Genomic DNA, 19,977 nt, shown 5'->3' on the forward strand with positions numbered 1-19,977 from the left:
GGGCCGGGGCGGCGGAGCTGCTCTGGCCGCGTGTCGGGGCCTGGTGCGGGCTGCGGGGGGGGTGGCGGACGTGGCTGGGCTGCTTTGGCATCGTCCGGTGGGGGGGCGGCGCGGTTCACTCCGCTCTGGCTTTGTGCTGCCCCTCGGGCTGCTGGAGGGGGTGGTTGCGCCGCCTGCGGTCTGCTCTTCTTGCGGTTTTGCGCCGGGCGGCTTTTCTGCTCTCGGGCTGATTCTGTGCGCGGTGTGTTTCGTTGCGCGCTGTTGGCATCGGTCTTGGTGGGGTGGGGCTGCGCTTTTGGCCGGGGGGGGCGTTTTGGGGGGGGTCCCGCGGCGCTCGTGGCCGGTTCGCGGCGGATGCGCATGGGCCCCGGCCGGGGGCGGGGCCGCCTTAGTGTTTTCCTGGGTGGTGCGGTCGCGGTGGGTGTTGCGGCCGGTCGCCGGGGCTTGGTGCGGGGGGGGCGGGGCGTGTTTCGGTGCTCTGTGGGGCTGGGGCGTTTCGGTCGGCGCCGTGGGGGGGCTGGTGTTCGGCGCCCGGCCCTACTTCGGGGTGGCCGGCTGCCAGCGGGGCCCGCGGACTCGTCCCCGCGGCGCCGGCATGGCGGTGGCTGGGGGGCTTCCTCGTGGCTGTCTCTCCTCCTGCCTTGGTGGGGTCTGGTTTCCGGGGCTGGCCCCGCCTTGGTGCCTTCGCTTCTGGGGTCCCCTTGGGCGCCTGGGGCTTTGGGTCTCCCGGCGCTGGACTCAGTGCTCTGGGGGGTGTGCCTCTCCGGCTCTCCACAACCACTATTGAGCATTTTTTTCTATGGTTAAAACTTTACATGCACAAGTTCACCCTCACAAACAACTACAGGTGCTAGGCTTCAGGTACTTAGAGATTCACTTCCAAACAGAAACCCCACATTCATATCTTCAGGTAACACAGAGTACATGTCAGACTTAATAATATTACTTTAGTGATAGTTTCAAGGTGTTTGCTTTATTGTATATCTCGTACCATGTTTTTTGGTTGTGCTGTTCTTTTTTCTTTTTTTTTTTTCTCCATCTCATTACAGGTGTTGAAGCAGACTGAAAATGTTTTGTCATTGTCTCCTTCCTATCTCCTCTTTCATCTTTTGTCCTGTTTTTTTCTTTTTCTTTTTCCTTCTTCTTCTTCTGTTTTTCTGCTCTACTTACATTGCAGTGTCCATATGAACTGTAAAACTCCCTGCATAATTATAATAAAGCAATTTATATACATGAAACAAGTGGAGCGGTATGGCAATTGCGATACCGCTACACTTGTGAAAGTAAAATCTGTTGGGCTCCTTTTGGCATCAAGACAATTATTCTTATTGCCACCTTGCCAGACAAATGAGCCACACATTAAAACTCAACCAATGAATGTTGTGAACAAATGTCTAAGTTTATTTTGATTAAAAATCACACCGTTTTAATGGATACACTTCATGTCATTTAAAACTAAACAGATCAGAGAATAGTTGGTAAGGTTAGCGGGTAACAGCACACAAAACAAGGCAGTCACGTATCAAAACAAACGTGTTTCCCCTGCTGTTAAATTCAACACTATATAAGAACTAAAGCCTACATTTCACTGCTGATTCCGTTGATCGGCTCTCTCCTTTGCAAAAACAGCAAGGTTCTGCAGTGTGGACATAAGGTAACAGACTTTTGAACTGAGGATAGCAGAACATGAAGGCCATCTGGATAGTGTGTTTTTATTGGATGGTCAACAAAGCGTTTTTCTGGCTGCTCTTTCCTGGTTGGATGGATGGAGAGTTTGGAGTTCAGGTCCACCAGAAGTTGGCCCTGGAGATGAAGAGATGGTTCAATGAGTACAGAACTTGGCTTTCCAAATATGATAGATTATGATTTAGCAGAGTGCAGAGGATTGAAAGAGACATATGTTTGAATGCAATTTAGATGAAAGTGTCATTGTTCCTTGTGAGCCAGCAGTGTGAAACTATAACTCAATATGCAGTGACAAAGAGGAATTCTGGAGCAATCTGATCCACTGACCGTCCCAAGTTAAAAGGTCTTATTATCCCTGCAGATGATAAAAGACAGACCTAGCCTATAGTAATCAGTGCATGACTCTTTTTTTCGGTTGAAACATACGCAAACCCCAATATAATCCTCAGGACCGACTGTACTGCATGTTCTAGGCATGCTTTAGTGCCTCCACACCCCTGACTTAAATAATCGGGTTATTAAAAGGCATCTGCAGCCCTTGAGCGATAATAATATAAGTCAATCACTTGATTCGGGCGTGCTGGAGCAGAGACACATCTAAAACATGCAGAACAGTCCTCAGGACTATGGTTGAAGATCCCCTTCATGGACAATTGTGTAGGCAGGGAATTGATCTTATCTTTAACAGGATTGAAAGTTATTTAAATCAACTGATTCATGCTGCAATTGCTGAAATTTCATCAAATCTCTTCCGTTTAGCCACTGAACAATTTTTTGAGAACTAGAATGAAAGGATAAGCCTGAAAAATGCGCTTTTGCAGACATGTCGGGCTATGCATCACATCCAATCATCTCATCTATGGTTTGGATGCAACATTGCAAACTAAATCACACTTCCATCTTTCAGGAGAAAAAAGAAGAAAGGTTTTTCTCCTGGGAACCTCTCTGAACATTGAACCTTTTTACAGTCGCACTGCACAGATAAGAACATTAAAGATGCTAACAGAAGCTACCACGGTCTCAGATATACCTCTAAGTCTGACGAATGTCTTAAATGTTTTCTACTGGTAAATAAAGTCGATATGAAAGGAGAGACTTTAATATTTTAGTTTTTGAGGTGTTATGAGGACAAGAACCACATTAGTTGCTCTTCTAGAATCTCTCCTTCTTATACACCTTTATTCCATATCTACAATTGGTCCGATACCTCTGCTTTTTTAGCAGGTGGTCACACTTCCTAAAGATAAAAATATGATCTGGTTAGCTATTACCTTTCCTCTTAAATGCTATAAGTGTAATCACAATGTTTTATGTTTTCCCAACATAGCCTTTATCATTCATGCTTTATTTTTAATAAAATGATGACATAGTGGGATCTCTCAGGCCAAGATAACCACAACTCTAAATGTTTAGCTTCCTCTTCCCGATGTTTGTTTGGTTAATGACAGGTCATGCAAACATTTAAAAAGAGAGAAAGTTTCAAACACAAATTACAGGTTGTTAATATGTGGTCTTTAAACATACTTGAAAAAAATAAAAATAAAAAAAGGGCATGCATTTCTAACATAATTTCTCTTTATGATAAGCCTTGGCATGTTTCATACATTACAGGGGATTCAGTAGTTGATCATCCTCTTGATTGCCTCAAAGCACTTCCACTTATCTGGGATGTAGAAGGGCTCAAAGATGTGAGGGAAGGGGGTGTCGTAACCGCAGACTCTAGCGATAGGGGCCTCCAGGTTAAGGAAGCATTCCTCCTGTGAAGACAAAACACACAAACAGCTGCTGTCAGTCCAAAACAACAAATTCAATCAGTCAGTTTTTGCTCATTAAAGCCAATGTTTGGGATGGATTGTAGGAATTATTTTGTCACAGCAAACTAAAAAGAGCAGACACAAACACAACTTTGATATACTTGATACATACTGTACCTAAATGATTCTGACGAGGTCGGTAATGAAATGCAGACACATGCCTGCACAGGAGGCTTAAATCTTGGCAGTAAAAGCACAACACATTAAAGGAAAAAAAAAGAATCTAAAGCAGTAGTCTGGAACAAATATGGGGGAAGATTTAGCTTCAAAGATAGAGACGCAGCTTGAGAACAGAAGGTAATCGACAACAAATAAAAATTTCCAGTGAGGAACTTTTTCCTCCTAGCTTAACAATATAATGACATTCGAATAATAAGAAGATTTTTTTCGGTTTTTTTTCTTAATTGGAAATTCTCTCAGCAGGCTTCGTTTGAGTCAATGATTAATTTTATCTAGTTGGAAGCAGGAAGGAGAGAACGTCAACCCCCTGTACAACAAGCTATGGCTTGATTGAGTCATTTGGATGAGGACTTCTCCCCCCCACAAAAAATAAATAAATAAAATCTCCATCACTGTTGGATATGAGGGGATGGAGCTTTTCCCAGCTGGCTTTGCTACACTATCAGTAGGGGCTGCGTCGCTTTTCAGATCTGGGCAACATGTGCAGAATGTCTGTTTCAAAGTTTTAGTGATCAAAAGCAAGGCTCTTTAAAGTTGGACAATATTCAGACGGCTCGGCTAAAGGGCAAAACAAATAACGACACGTGGCTCTGTGTGAACCCTTCTGACCTTTTCCATGGCTCCACTGTAAATGGGACAAACCCCCTGATGACTTAGGTAAACATGCATAACATTTACATAAAACTGAGCGGTGAGTAACTCCAAGCGTCATGAAAGCGTCTCGGTGGTGGACACAGACAGAAACCCTAACATCGATGTCATTTCAAAAACTGAATCCACAAACTGGCTGCTATGCTGGTTGACATATAACAAGCCTACTTTACTAAGATGTTTTTCTATTAAAAAAAATTGACATAATGCTGGCAAAATGTCAGTCTTAATGAGGGGGTTTTCTTTTGTGCTTTTTTTTTTCACAAACTTTGCAGATTTAGTTTATAATCTAACAATCCAGATTGATTGATTGTAGAAACTCAAACATTTGGTAGACCGTAGACAATTGGGCGAATTGCCAGTTAGTGCCAACCAACCAAAGTTCAGTTTTAGCCAATCAACAGCTAAAAACCACAAACATCTTAAAAAAATAGTGTTGCGCCTATGCCATTTTTTGGCCCCAATACCTGGCTGTGCAGTACGGCCGATAACGATATCATCTGTTTGAAATTAATGTGTGTATATATTAATGACTGCATACTACTTGGATGTAAAAGAATTGCCATCATGGCTTTGTCAAGCTGCTGCCTACCTTAGTGAAGCAGGAAAAAGACGAATACAAAGTGAATCCAGCAGAACTTTTTATTGCTTACCTGGAATGGGTGACTAAAATGGTGGTCTCAATATCAGCGAGTACCAACAAAGAGGTCACCGATACCATTTTGAGAGCCAAACGTTTATTCAACTATTGCCTACCTGGAATGGGTGACAATAGTGGAATAAACTTTTGGCTTTCAAAATGGTATCGTGCCCTATTTGTTGGTACTCGCCAATACCGATACCACCATTGTAGTGCTGGATCGGGGCCCGCCCGATACTGGTATCGGTGCAACACTATTAAAAACCAAGAGCGTTACTTTTTTTCTAGGATGAATAATTACTGATTTAAAAGTTCTGCTGTGGGTTAAAGGAGAATTCCGGTTTTTAACACTTTTAGCCCATTTTCTGTAGTGTCCAGGATGAAATCGAATGATCGACACCAAAATTTTGACAATTGGTCCTGTCTCTGCTTTTTGGCTCATTTAGAATCCACCCCTGGCTGCTTCAGAATGGCTTCCATAGTGCATGTCCGATAATGTCCTTAAAACAACCTTAAACGTTCTTTTTTTAAAATATGCTACTCACCGGGTCGTCAGCTCTGTTCAATGACATTCCAAAAAAAGTTTCGTAAAGAAAAAACGTTCCTGTAGTGTTTTATTTAGCATTTTGTAAATCCCATTGAGTTCTGTTGGAATAGTCAATATTCCGCTGCCACCGGAAACGGAAATGGGGCCTGTTTACACATAGTTGTAGTCTTTTCGCTTCACTCTGTGTACTCCGACGTCGAGAATCAAGAATCCACCTTTCGTATTCCATTTTCAGAGTTTTTAAAAGTGTTTAACAGAGACGTTAGCACCTCGACGTCGGAGTACACAGAGTGAAGCGAAAAGACTACAACTATGTGTAAACAGGCCCCATTTCCGTTTCCGGTGGCAGGGGAATATTGACTATTCCAACAGAACTCAATGGGATTTACAAAATGCTAAATAAAACACTACAGGAACGTTTTTTCTTTACGAAACTTTTTTTGGAACGTCATTGAACAGAGCTGACGACCCGGTGAGTAGCATATTTTAAAAAAAGAACGTTTAAGGTTGTTTTAAGGACATTATCGGACATGCACTATGGAAGCCATTCTGAAGCAGCCAGGGGTGGATTCTAAATGAGCCAAAAAGCAGAGACAGGACCAATTGTCAAACTTTTGGTGTCGATCATTCGATTTCATCCTGGACACTACAGAAAATGGGCTTAAAGTGTTAAAAACCGGAATTCTCCTTTAAATTCAAGCAGCTTTTCTAAAGCCACTAACAGACTTACTTCTATGTCAATATTTTTTACCACCTCACATTTTGATTGAAAAACAGCACTTAATTTCTACCTTCCATGTCACAGAACCGTCCACTTCCTAATTGGTTTTCATGATGGAGCGAACAGAAACGTTGAGATTTTCAACCCTAGCTTCGTTTCCATTGTTGTTTTCGCTTTAAAATCATGCAGCTCGCATTGCTGCATCTCTGAAAGTACCTCTACAGAACAAAAACATGTAAGTTTTTGACACCTATCCAGACGTCTGTCACTTCTGTTGGCTCAGACTCAAGGCAACATGTAGCTCACTTGCTCCGGTCATTAGCTAACTCACCTTTACTACTCATCTCTATTGCTCAGCCTATCATTTTGGAGCTCCTGTGACTTCAATGTTACCCACTCAGAGCTCTTACTACATTCTTTGCAACTGGAGCTTTTCAGAAGGAGCTGACGGACAGGTGAAATATTTGTGAGTTATAACAGAGATATGGAACAGCCTCACCTTTACATTTCTTAGATATATAAAGATTACCTAAACTGTGGATCTCTTCAATAACAGTCTGCCACCATACTTTTTTAGAGCATACAGGGCTAGTCTGTATGCTACTGAGGAAATGAATGGTAAATTGGTAAGAATTTAGCTTTAGATGGAATAACTAAAGGAAATTGACCTCTTATTTGTTGGTTTATTATTCCTCCCAAACGGCAATTTAAAAAAAAACATTTTTATGGCTGTCTTATTGTATCAGCAGTTGCAATATATCTAACTGGCAGCCCTGTCTATAAAGACTCCCTCTTATTTAGCTAATTGATTAATCTGTTGTTTCTTTTTTCGATTAACAATCAGATGGCAAAAGGTTCCTTAAAGAAGATTTTACAGAAAACTTAAGCCAAGTGAAGCAAAAACTGCACTAAAACTTCGAAAATTTCTGAATAGCGCATATTAATGGACAAAAGAAGGTTTTTTCATCTTGAATACAATAACTGCTTTGGGTGGGTTGCTCTTTCAGCGAAAGGCATGTTTTAGTCTCTATACTCAAGTTAATGATTAATCAATTACTAAGTTAGTTGATGATAATTTCGATAATCGATTAATTAAATTGTTTGAGCTAAGTTGAGCCTAGGCAAATAGAACCAATGAAAAGGCTATAAATCATTGGCCTCAACCAAAGTCCTGCACGGGTCTGATTTTTCAAAACTGTATCCACCTGCACCAGTAGAGTCTAGAACCGAGACCCAACCTGTTACCCACAATTATCCCCATTTAAAACCCGGCCAGGAGTGTACACACAGCCGTTTATAATAACAGAGGCAGTAAAGAACATTGCCTCACGCTAACATCCAGTGTGCGCTGTGCTCACAGATTAGTAGCTGTAAATTGGCCGAAGTAAGTTTTGCTTAGATGCCTAAAAAAATACTGTCATCTGGATATTCTTGAATCAATTCATTTTTTAAGATGCAGAGTTAATAAATAAGAAAATAAAAAAAAAGTTTCACTCATGCTGTAACTCTGTATGATACCTGTTCGCATGTTGTTCAGGTATACCCATGACCCCCACCTGTAAAATATGTTTTTATTTCTACCCATAGATGTACGTTTTATATCTGGCCTCAACCCCATATCCAGCTAGAGGAGTCGGTCAGTATTGATTCTAATCAACAATGGATCAGAACTGTTTTGACATATATGTAGTGATAAAAACCTTTACAAAGTGAATGTTTAAAAGGAGGCTGATCATATACACTATATTGCCAAAAGTATTTGCTCACCCATCCAAATTATTGGAATCAGGTGTTCCAATCACTTCCATGGCCACAGGTGTATAAATTCAAGCACCTAGGCATGCAGACTGTTTTAACAAACATTTGTGAAAGAATGGGTCGCTCTCAGGAGCTCAGTGAATTCCAGCGTGGAACTGTGATAGGATGCCACCTGTGCAACAAATCCAGTCGTGAAATTTCCTCGCTCCTAAATATTCCACAGTCAACTGTCAGCTGTATTATAAGAAAATGGAAGTGTTTGGGAACGACAGCAACTCAGCCACGAAGTGGTAGGCCACGTAAACTGACGGAGCGGGGTCAGCGGATGCTGACGCGCATAGTGCGAAGAGGTCGCAAACTTTCTGCAGAGTCAATCACTACAGACCTCCAAACTTCATGTGGCCTTCAGATTAGCTCAAGAACAGTGCGCAGAGAGCTTCATGGAATGGGTTTCCATGGTCGAGCAGCTGCATCCAAGCCATACATCACCAAGTGCAATGCAAAGCGTCGGATGCGGTGGTGTAAAGCACGCCGCCACTGGACTCTAGAGCAGTGGAGACGCGTTCTCTGGAGTGACGAATCGCGCTTCTCCATCTGGCAATCTGATGGACGGGTCTGGGTTTGGCGGTTGCCAGGAGAACGGTACTTGTCTGACTGCATTGTGCCAAGTGTAAAGTTTGGTGGAGGGGGGATTATGGTGTGGGGTTGTTTTTCAGGAGCTGGGCTTGGCCCCTTAGTTCCAGTGAAAGGAACTCTGAATGCTTCAGCATCCCAAGACATTTTGGACAATTCCATGCTCCCAACTTTGTGGGAACAGTTTGGAGCTGGCCCCTTCCTCTTCCAACATGACTGTGCACCAGTGCACAAAGCAAGGTCCATAAAGACATGGATGACAGAGTCTGGTGTGGATGAACTTGACTGGCCTGCACAGAGTCCTGACCTCAACCCGATAGAACACCTTTGGGATGAATTAGAGCGGAGACTGAGAGCCAGGCCTTCTCGTCCAACATCAGTGTGCGACCTCACAAATGCGCTTCTGGAAGAATGGTCAAAAATTCCCATAAACACACTCCTAAACCTTGTGGACAGCCTTCCCAGAAGAGTTGAAGCTGTTCTAGCTGCAAAGGGTGGACCGACGTCATATTGAACCCTATGGATTAGGAACGGGATGTCACTTAAGCTCATATGTGAGTCAAGGCAGGTGAGCAAATACTTTTGGCAATATAGTGTAGCTAGTTTAATGTGTAGAGATAATAACCGAGTTAGTATAGAAAAAGAAAAACATGGCCACCTTTCTCCTCCTGATTTTTTAAACCTGTTTTGATTTGCTGTGCGTGATTTTCCTCTATCTGGGTACTAGACCGAGGTCCCCGGGACATGCAGCCTGCTCTACCCAGTTTATTTACTCTGATCAGCTTTAATGAACATGACAATACTCGTCAAACAAACTCTTCTCTGCTCTTCTCCTCTGTATACCCTTCTTCCTGGACTGAGCATCCTTTTCTTGTGCTGACAAATTTCTGTGTTCTCAGGGTTAATGTAAGGTATTCAAAGGCAGCTTTTTATTTGGCAGGTGAATTTGAGTGGATGGAAAAGTAGTCATGATTTCTGAATAAAAAAAGGTTTGTGGTTATGTTAGGCTTCTGAATGCAATATTTGTGCACACATATTTTTTTAAATACTGTCAACTATGTGGAGTAACAAACAAAACGTTGGGGTTTTCAAGCTCATGAATCTTATTTAATCCTCATTAATGTCCTACTAGGTCTGGTTTTACAAAACCAAGTCTGTCTGTACAATTGGTTGAGTCCAGACTTCAAAAATAGTCTTCCTTTTTTAGCTATCAATTAAGAGCATATTTGAGCTTTTGTGTTGGATTTGTTTGGTGAATTTTAACAAGAGAAGAAACAGCTTTAAAAATTGCTCTAATCCTTTCCAATTGTTAAAGGTCCTGCTGTGAGACCTCAAGTCCAACTGGACTATGAGAAGTCAACAACCTTTTCTCTGCATGCAGACAAACCAGACAGACTTTACTGTAGACTCTGCTCTTTAGTCTGGATGAGATCTGTAATCTCCTCTAAATAAATTTACTGGAAGTGGGTGGAAAATACAGTAGTCTGACTGTCTGCCACCAAACTGGACAGGGAACGGCCACACAACTCAGATTTCATTCAAATCATTGTTTAGCTTTGGGGAAGTGCATCATTATATGTATTATAGTTAAATGTCAAAATAAAAATACGCTAACATAGGAGCAGCAATATGTTTGTGTCCTGGAGTGGCAAAGAGGTTTAAGAATACTTTTCAGGCGGCGATTTGCACTGATCATATCGTGTTTGATTGTCAGAAACACCCACAGACTGTAGGGTTGAAGTGAGACAGAGACAGCAAGGTTGCAATATTCACTTTTATACCAGTCCCTGTGGTCTGAACAGCTTTCAGCTGACAGGAACTAGTACAAGGTGACATGTTTGTTCTTTCTCAACAGCATATAGCCTAAACACCACCTACCCTATAACAAGCTGTTGATTTAAAACCAATGATGAGGGTAACATTATTTTCCTCTGTCAAAAGCTAAAGCTTTAGATCTTTATTTCGAAATTAGATCCCAGTAAAATAAGTAAGAGGCTATAAATTAATAAAGTTTAATACTTATAACCAGTATAAATAGTTCAGATGTTTCACTGTGTCAAAGATGTGGCTTTGTGGTTTTTCTAGTCGTTTCAGAGCCTTAACGATCATACAGTGCAGTTAGTTTTTCCATGCTTCATCAGAAGTTGCAAATAAAATTCAGTGCTGCAGAAACTATCCCTAAATCAAACTCTAACACAATTTATTTAAAAACACAGTGGACAATAAATGGAAATAAGGAGAGCCATGGATAGAGCCAAAAAGTTACAAAAATAAAATAAACTTAACATAAAAGCAAATACGTGCTTTCAAAAAGATTTACAAATAGACATGTAAGTTGGCTGCAGATCTTTGCAGAACAGGAATGGCAAAACAGAAGGCCTGGTACAATATTATCCATACTAAAGGGTAAAAGGTCAGCTAACCAAAGAGAAGAAATTGGCACTTAAAGCTGTAAAAGCCTCAGAGTGTAGAGCAGTGCTTGGCGGTTTAAAGACTTAATTCCTAATTTTGAGACCTTAAAAAGGGGATCCTAAAATGGATTGGCTGCAGTGAAGTGAACCCAAACTGGTCAAATCTGCTTAAACATGTACGTTTCCTTTTAAGAGAACCATTTACAGAATTGTGATTAAAGACCCGCTGACACCAAAATAAAGCGTGTTACAGTAGTCCAGGCATGTGGTCACAAAGGCATAGATTACTGACTGTAAGTGCTTTATCTTGGCCGGCGAACGAAACCCAAAAGATGCTGGCTCTGCAACAGCTTTGATATTCCTGTTGAATGTGAGCCAATCCTCCATTTACAAACAAAGAATTGTGGCTATCTGCTTCAGAAACTGGCCTAGACACTTCAGGTCCAAACATAGGCCCTGCTGATGTTTAATTGGATACCACAGCCCCTGTCTTTTTGTTGCTGTTGTGCAAATGTAAAAAATGTAAGGCCGTCTACTACTTCAAATCATTTAAAAAAATTATGGTTAACATCAAAATACATCGCTCTCTCTAGTCGAGTCACTTGGATTTAATGTGAACCACTAGACTGCAGACATTAGTCTTAACCAGGTGAAATGACTAAAACTGGTAAAGTGGGAGAAGATGAATGCTAGACTGTCGGGTTCAAAACACCAAACACTGCAACAACAACGTCAGCCCAAATAATCTACAAAGCAGCAGCTCAAATAACTTCAGTAGCTACTGGAGAGTTTTGTTTTTTTGTTGTTGCTTTTTTATTTTTATTTTTTGTTTTTAGAAAAAGCCTTCTGTGGATATAATGCCAAAACATCCCATTAACCTTGAAATGAGACTTAACAGGGACTAAAATTATTAAATTTCAATTACTGAAATAATCGTAACTAATTTAGTAATCGATTAAACATTAACTGGAGCAGAGACTCCAAAACATGCCTTTAGCCAACAGAGCAACCCACTTAGAGCAGGAATTACGCCAAAATTGCAAAAACATATATTAATATTTTGCATAAAAAAAAAAAAAGAAAAAAAAAAAAAAAATATATATATATATATATATATATATATATATATATATATATATATATATATATATATATATATATATATATATATATATATATATATATATTTATATATATATATTGATAGGTCAATATGCTCTATCCAGAACTCCCGAAGAGGGAAAGTTATATATATATTACGGGTGGAACGGTTCACAAAATCTACGGTTCGGTTCGATTCAGGTTTCGTGGTCACGGTTTTTGGTTTGGTTCGATTCGGTATATGTTGATTGTTACACCGAAATCTCACAAAAATTTATGAAATTAATGAAAAAATCCCCCAAAAAATAATGTATTGTAATTATTTTAAATGATCCGCGGAAACCCTGGATCATTTCCGTATGTTTTGCTGCTTTGAATTTAATCATCTCGGAAAGAACAGGAGTTGGAAGACGCGCCAGCAGCACTTTATAGGTCTGCTGTATTGGACCACTTTGCATTTAGAGTGACCTACGATGACGGCGGAAAGAAAGTTGTGGATAAAAGTGCAACAGTGTGCAAGCATTGTGCAACACGTTTTGTTTATGCTAACAGCAACATGACCAACATGTCAGGCTAACCCCGAAATCCCACATACTCCATCAGCGCTCCGTGCCGCCCCGCTACGCTTCAGACCGCCTGCACAAAGCAAAGCCTACAGCCTCCACTGTGGCTCCCGTCCGCTCCCCTCTGAGTCCCTTGGAGATCGTAGAGAGCATGCGCGAGATGATTAAATTCAAAGCAGCAAAACATGTGGAAATGATCTAGGGTTTCCGTGGATAATTAAAAATAATTACAATTAATTAATTAATTTGAATTTTTTTCATTCATTTTTATAATTTTTTTATTTTTCGGTGTAACAATAAACATATACCTAACCGAACTGAAAACCGTGACCACGAAACCGTGAACCGAACCATGGATTTTGTGAACCGTTCCAGCCCTAATATATATATATATATATATAAAATCAGACAGAAGCTTGTGAATCAAACTTAGTTCCAAATACTCAGACTTAAATGTAACAGGTGTTATACAACTATATCATTCCTTTTGGGTCATAAAACATTATCTAACAAAATAACCCTACAAATAGAACAAGAATACACAGAATTAATCAGTAGCTCTGTGCATAACTTGTGGTTCATGCTAGAAGCAACATGCCCTGTTCCCTCAGTTAAGGACTGGCCAGAGGGTGTTGATTGAAAGTGCAAGGATTAGAGACAGGTAGTGATTTTAAAAAGCCAGACTTTGCACTAGGACTGTGGTTATGGAGGATTCGGGGTTATAAACTCCGAAACTAAAACTTCAGACCACAGAAGAAATACAAGTATTTAAGAAAATCTTTTAATAGTAAACCATCCAAATATAAAGAAGGAAACACAGGAGCAAGAGACAAGTAAAAAAAAGAATGTATCATTTTAAACAGTGTTAAAAAAAGTCCAAGTTTGCCACAATATTACAACTTTTGTTGCAAATAATTTTTTTAGACAGCGCAGTCACCACACCATCAAACATCAAGCATCTATCCGTTTGCTGATTCCTGTTGCCTGTTCAATTGATCCTGGCTGAATTTTTTTCATTTTTATATACAGTTACGGCACCGATGTAATATTAAAATCATTACCGGTGGGTTTTTTTTTTTTTTTTTTTTTTTTTTTGCTGCACTAGTGGCTCGATTTTTCGACAGCAGGCTGACAGGAAAGGGTGTATAAGAGAAACATGAGGGAAAGGATCACAAGCCGGATTCAAACCCGTATCAGCTGCATCGAGGACTAAGGCCTCCGTACATGGGTCGTGCGCACTAACCGCTGCACCACATGCACTCCCGTCATCAGCAGTATTTCCACCACAATTCGCCCAGTACCACTAGAGGCCTGGAGCTGCAGCTTGAGGTTTGCATCCAGTGGTGATTCTACCTGTCCAGTATCCAGTAGCAGGAGCTGCAGTACTGCGGAAGGAGGTGAATTTGTTCGTTAATTTGCTCCTGAACGCTCCTCTACTTAAAGCCGTAGGGACACGACTGTTCCAACCATTTTTCCCCGAGTGGTGCACGACTTTACATGAGTGAATAAAGTGAATGTGATTGGTCTTTTATCAAGGGGGCGGGATGGTTGTGGCGGAAGATTCGCAAGAAAGTTTGATTGTTGCCGGTTTCTCGGAAGCATCTAGCTAACCAGTTAGTAGGTTCCCAATTACCCCATATACCCTACCCTTGAAAAACCGATACATGCCGAGACCGGCCGAGCTCGGATCAGTTAACCAGGCCGAGCTCGGTTCTGACGACCGTTTACACATCACGCTATCTCGGTTCCTCGACTCCTCGTGACGATCTGCGGTATTACTGCCAGTACTGAAGGAGGAAATCAAGCAGTTGGTGGCGGTAATGCCCCAAAAGCTGTTTGCCAACTGCCATAAAACAAAAGAAGAAGAGGATTTCGAGAAGATTTCGATTGTTGTTTATAATTGTTGTTGTTCTTCTGTTTTGTGTTGATTGGCAAGCAACTTCCGAAGGGGCATTTCCGCCAACTACTGGAATGGAGTGTGAATCGGGATGTGCAGCCAGATGGAGATGACGCGTTCTGCTCATGCGCTCTTGTTATCAGAGAACCGAGCCAGGGAAAAACCGAGCCGACTCCACCTCTGGAACTGGTCTGCAGTTAGGGCGGTCCGGTTGTGTCTAGCTCGGTTCAGTTTAGTTTGCTTTCCATTTACACACGATAAGTTATCTCAGTTACTGAGCTCGGACCGGTCTCGGCACGGTTTTTCAAGGGTAGTGTAAATGGGGTATATGGGAAATTGGGACCAAGTAGCACTAAATTAGTGACTTAGAAACGACACTGTCAAGGAACGCTATGGACAGCGGAAACATGCAAGAGGAGGAGAGTTGCATGCAAGTGTCGAAGGTCGTGGATGAGTCTCCTCTGTCTTACATCTTTTATTTAGAGGGAGGAAAGTGAGGACGAAGTTATTGTGAAAAAGGACACCAGGGCAGCAGAAGCTTGGTTTGGTGTAGAGGGCTTACAGCTGTACATGTTTGAGCCCTTGCCTCGCAACGCTGCCAGTTCTGTTAGCACTACGGCCTGCTGAAGACACAGACGTCCATCCCTGTGAACACTGGGACGGAACTCAATGGGAAAGTAATAAAGAATAAATTATTCTAATTTCTTATTTCAAACGTTGTGTATATTAGTTGCGACATGAATCAAGATGCTATGACCAAAAAAAAATTGTTTGACAGATGACCGTTGATATGTGATTGGCTGAATTTAGGTGTTCAGGCCGACGTATAACTAACTGGCCTGCATAAGATCACTAAAAAAAAACAATACAAATTTTAAAACAGGGGACAATATAGTCATACATGTTTAACCCCGAATGATTTGACATTTAAAAATGACTTCCCTACGACTTTAAAGATGTACGTTCACACCGCACACGATTCCAGCAGCAAAAAAGCTTTTGCGACTTCATTTTTGATGCTTTTCTATATTAAAGCCAGACGTGCCTCATGAGCACCTTTGAGGCTCCTGAGGCGCATCCAGTAAAGTGTCCAAATTCCTCTGATGCTTCTGCTGCTTTTGTGTTCAATGCCAGAGAGCGGCTTTGCTATATTTGCTTAAATATAGTTTTAATTTACTTTAATACAAGAAAATCCACATCAAAACATAATCTGACCAGTCAGTTCATCAAGATTACAATCTGCCTTCAAATATAATTTCACTGTTGGAGCCGCTCAGACCCTCACATGCGGTGGCGCTCTGTCACTGGGAATCCCGAGCAGCAGCTGCCTCAGGCCCCATCGCCTCTTGGAGTTTTTTCTTCCTCTACTGTTCGTTGCGGCTGGAAGTAGATGTTAGCAGCATCTGCTGCCTATGAAACGCATCACATGCTTCAGCTGCTCTGATGCATCAAGATGCGCTGCTCCTGCTGCCCGAGATGCGCTGCAGGACCTTTTCATGCGCATCAACCTTTGACTTTGCATGTAAACCAGATGCTTCTGCAGCTGCAATCGCCAGCAGTGTAAAAGTAGCTTGACTCTGAAATAGCCTCGTAACCCTTCCCATTTTAAATTATCTGAATTACCAGCTTTCTCACTTGTTTCTGAATATCTTTGGATCTTAGCATGATGTGTAGCTTTAAAGGATCTTTTGGTGTAGTTCCTTTAGTGAGGCAGGTGTGGAAGAGAAAGTGAACTCAGTCTTGGTAAACCCAATGTCTGATTTAATGGGATTAACTTCATGTAGGATTGGATTTTTGTTCCTTGGCAACATACGTGATAGTCAGTCTTACATCTACTACTTTTAGTGTTTATCGGCAAGGATTTGCATTTCAACTCTGTTATTGTCTTCAAAATCCAACACAGAACAGTGTTTTTAGGAATTAGGGATTTGAGCATCGACAAGCAGGAAACTGGAAAGCCGTCACCTTGGAGATCAAATCCCGCTACATTCACAGTTACTGGAAATCAAATGCTACATTTCTACATTCATACAAAAAATGTTAGGTCTTTGTACGTGGAAAGATTATTACGCTAGGAGAGAGGCGGCTCAAGTAATGTACCATTGCCTCAGAGGTTGGAAGCAGTGAAACAGAAAGTTTTGATTTCTTTTAAAAATGAAATCAAGATGTTATAGGACAAAAATCCAGAGGGAGACCTGGGCAAAGCTGGAGATTCTCAAGGAGGTTTGGATCCTTATTCCCAACCTATCCCTTAAAGCAGTCCTGTAAGCATAAGATCACGCAGCATCTGTGAGAGGAGGACGTGAAGAATAACAACATTTAAAGGCCTCACATTTGCCTCTGTGGGGTTGGTGAGGGAGCACCAAATAAGGGGGCATGAAAAGTGAAAAAAGCTCTAGTCCCTGACATTATCTGACAAGTTCAAAATCTAAATCCTCTTCAAACTTTATGGGATGGAGGGCAAGTTACACAGAGGGGTTTCAGATTGAGGGTTAAAACAATCCGTTACAAATTAAACAACATTCCCACCGAAATAACGCTTGTTTAGGTTGCATACATTTTTTTTTTCAAGTAAGTAAAATCCTTTCAGACCTCTGTTTCTTTTACGACTATGAGCTTAAACTTTCAATTGTTCATTTCAATTAGAAATACTTTTCTTTTACTGTTCTTATCTCTATAGGTAGTCATACTGCCTCTATTTTTCATCTCCAGCTGCAGGAGGGTACATATTACAGTCTGAAAATCAAAGCTCTGTGGTACACACTGAAAGGCTATTTGAATTTTATTAGGAAGTTGGACTTTTATGGGTAAAACCTCAGCCAATTACCAAGACCAGAAACCCTTTGAAGGCCACCTTTCACCCCTGGGAGCTTAAGATGCCAATAAAATTTCTTTTTCCAAACACAAGCACACCATCACACTTCTAGACAGCAGCACTCACCTGTACAGTAGAGCTGATTTCAGCAGCAAACCCTCCTGTAACCGGTGCTTCGTGACTGATGAGCAAACGGCCGGTTTTCACCACCGACTGGAAGCAAGAGAGACAAATGAATGGAAATTAATTATAGAAGTCTCTACCTCATATGAAAAAGCCCCCTTCTTATCATCTCATACATGCAAAGCAATGATAAGGTCATTTTTCACTTAAACATACAGATCTTTTTCCAGTCAGTGCCAGTATCAGGTCATGGTAACCAAAACAATCATTGATGCCGATACCTCGATTAAGAGAAAAGGAGACCAAGTTGGCCATTTCACAAACAAATTGTATTATCTAAATCATACTATATCCAAAAAATAAATGAAAATAAAGATTGCAACAAAGCTGCAATCTTTTTGAGGTTTGTCCCGTATTATAAATAATGTTGGATTTGTAAATGGAGATGCTTTTACTCGAAACTCAAGTTTAAGGACATTAAATAACCACATGAGTAATTCTGGACGAGGCCGGAATCATCCAAAACTTTACTTGGCTGTGTAACAAGTATTGGAAATCCTTATAGAGAAATTTCTAATTAGGAGTTAAAAGAAAACTATCTCAAATGTACATTTCTACTCCAAAGTGTTTGTTATTACGATTGTAAGCGATTGCCTGAAGAAGTGTCCATAGTTGCGACTTTGAAGGTAGTACACAGCTGTTAACATGTAGGGGGTGTTCACACATTTCTCTCTGTGGCATTCTATATCTGTCAACTTCCCTCAAGGGATGCTTGTGTTGTGCTGAGTGTGTTATTGCAAGCAAAAACTTAACATGACACAACACGATGTGCTGAGCTGCTGATTAAGGCTGGTACACGGGGCCAACTGGACATAAGAGCTTTCCACCTCCCAAGCATTTGTATATGGGTTTTCTGTAACCTGAAATTACTGCAGAGGGATGCCTCCGCCCTACCCGTTATCTACCACAGCATAAAACCAATACTATACTATAATCTTATCCAGTGGCTACTAGTCCAAACCAAAGCTATGTCTGTTCTCTGCAGCTTCAGCAAACCTTTTCTCTACTCTACTCAGCTGGACTAGCTGGATTTATTTTAGCAAAAATCTTAAAAAAAAAAAAAAAAAGTGTGCCATGCTGATTATATCAAATATACACACACATATTTATATACTAGGCCTGGGCAATTCATAAAAATGCAATTTTCAAATCACAGAGGCATTCATTTTAGCCACATTACTTTTAACAATAGTGAGTGACAAAATTTCTCCTTCCAGCCACTTAGGTGAGAGTAATACACTTAAAGTGGGTTTTCCACCAAGTAGAAGGGAAGAGAGCTAACACTAAAATACATTCATAATAGCAGAACTTTTTCACACAAAAGTTACCGTAAAGTCGTAAATTCGTATATATGCAGTGAAACATATAGATATATATTAAAAGTTTATTCTTGTTATTTAAGGTAAATGGTAAAGTTTATGTGTAAAAGAGAAAATTTAATTAAGCTCAGAAAAAACTTTCTGATATAAAACAGAACTTTTCTTTCCAATGTTGTTTTTGTAACCTAATAAAAGACACCAGATCATTAATCTAAGCTTAGAAACCTGTGCATTCATAACCTTATTAAATAGAGGAAGGAATAATGAAGCCAATTCAGTCATTAAAAAAATAAATATAAGTCTAGGTCTATAATTGTGTTTTGTTGAAAACCAGTTGCGATCACACAAGGTGTCTTTGTTTTCCCTCTTAATTGCCTACAGCTGTCAGCTTTCACTAAAACCATCCCAAATCGTTTAAGGAAACCATCCTATAGATTCTCTCCAAAACTTAATGAAGAAATTTTCTAGTTAAAGAAGTTGCATTTTACATCAGTGATACTTACTGCACAAATGATGAGGATTCACACCTGAGAATCACTGAACAAATGATAGAGCAACAAAAACAGGCCTAAAATTGCCCGTAAACAATGTAGGCTTTGCAAAATAGATCAAAATGTGGGATATAAAGTAACAGAGCCTGGAAATCCGCCTCTAAAATGTATAAAACTGGCTTGATAAGATTTTCAAGGCTTGAAACTCTGAAACACCTGGAGAAGACCCTGGGAAATGCTAGATGTAGCCCCCCCCCCACACACACACACACACAGGGCCGAAAGCCTTGCTACAGCGGAAATAAGGCAGATGAGAGACCTTTATTTGGGAGAGGAGAAGGATTTGGAGAGAAGCTTAGTGTCTAGTGGACCTTGAGACAAGAGAATGGGGGCCTCTCCTACGAAAGAACTGTTCACTGGGAACGAAATGTGGATGAAAACAATGTGGTGGTCTCAAAGAGGCAACAAAAGAAGCAATTGCTGGCTCAAAGGTTCTGCAGGGCTGAAAAATAGGATTTAATAGTAGATCAGAAAGTTAAATTCGTTCAAAACAGTTATCCTCTTCCT

At 40.8% G+C, this 19,977-nt stretch overlaps 1 protein-coding gene across 2 annotated transcripts in view; it reads right to left on the minus strand.

The window, feature by feature from the left end:
• Positions 1–1,378: 1,378 nt before the first annotated feature.
• The window catches only part of bckdhb (branched chain keto acid dehydrogenase E1 subunit beta), a 91,870-nt gene continuing 73,271 nt past the window's right edge, over positions 1,379–19,977 (minus strand). Inside the window, exons 9-11 of one of the 2 annotated variants that reach the window (XM_038288660.1) lie at positions 17,544–17,630; positions 3,296–3,443; positions 1,379–1,803 (exon numbers count right to left, since the gene is read on the minus strand). In XM_038288660.1, the coding sequence (XP_038144588.1) occupies positions 3,303–3,443; positions 17,544–17,630 (228 nt within the window). In that variant the 3' untranslated portion in view covers positions 1,379–1,803; positions 3,296–3,302. Of the gene's footprint in view, positions 1,804–3,290; positions 3,444–17,543; positions 17,631–19,977 lie in introns of both variants that reach the window. The other variant, XM_038288651.1, reaches the window with a different exon arrangement.

This window comes from Cyprinodon tularosa, unplaced genomic scaffold, assembly GCF_016077235.1.
Source record: "Cyprinodon tularosa strain WSP-4 unplaced genomic scaffold, ASM1607723v1 ctg107, whole genome shotgun sequence".
Lineage (NCBI taxonomy): Eukaryota > Metazoa > Chordata > Actinopteri > Cyprinodontiformes > Cyprinodontidae > Cyprinodon > Cyprinodon tularosa.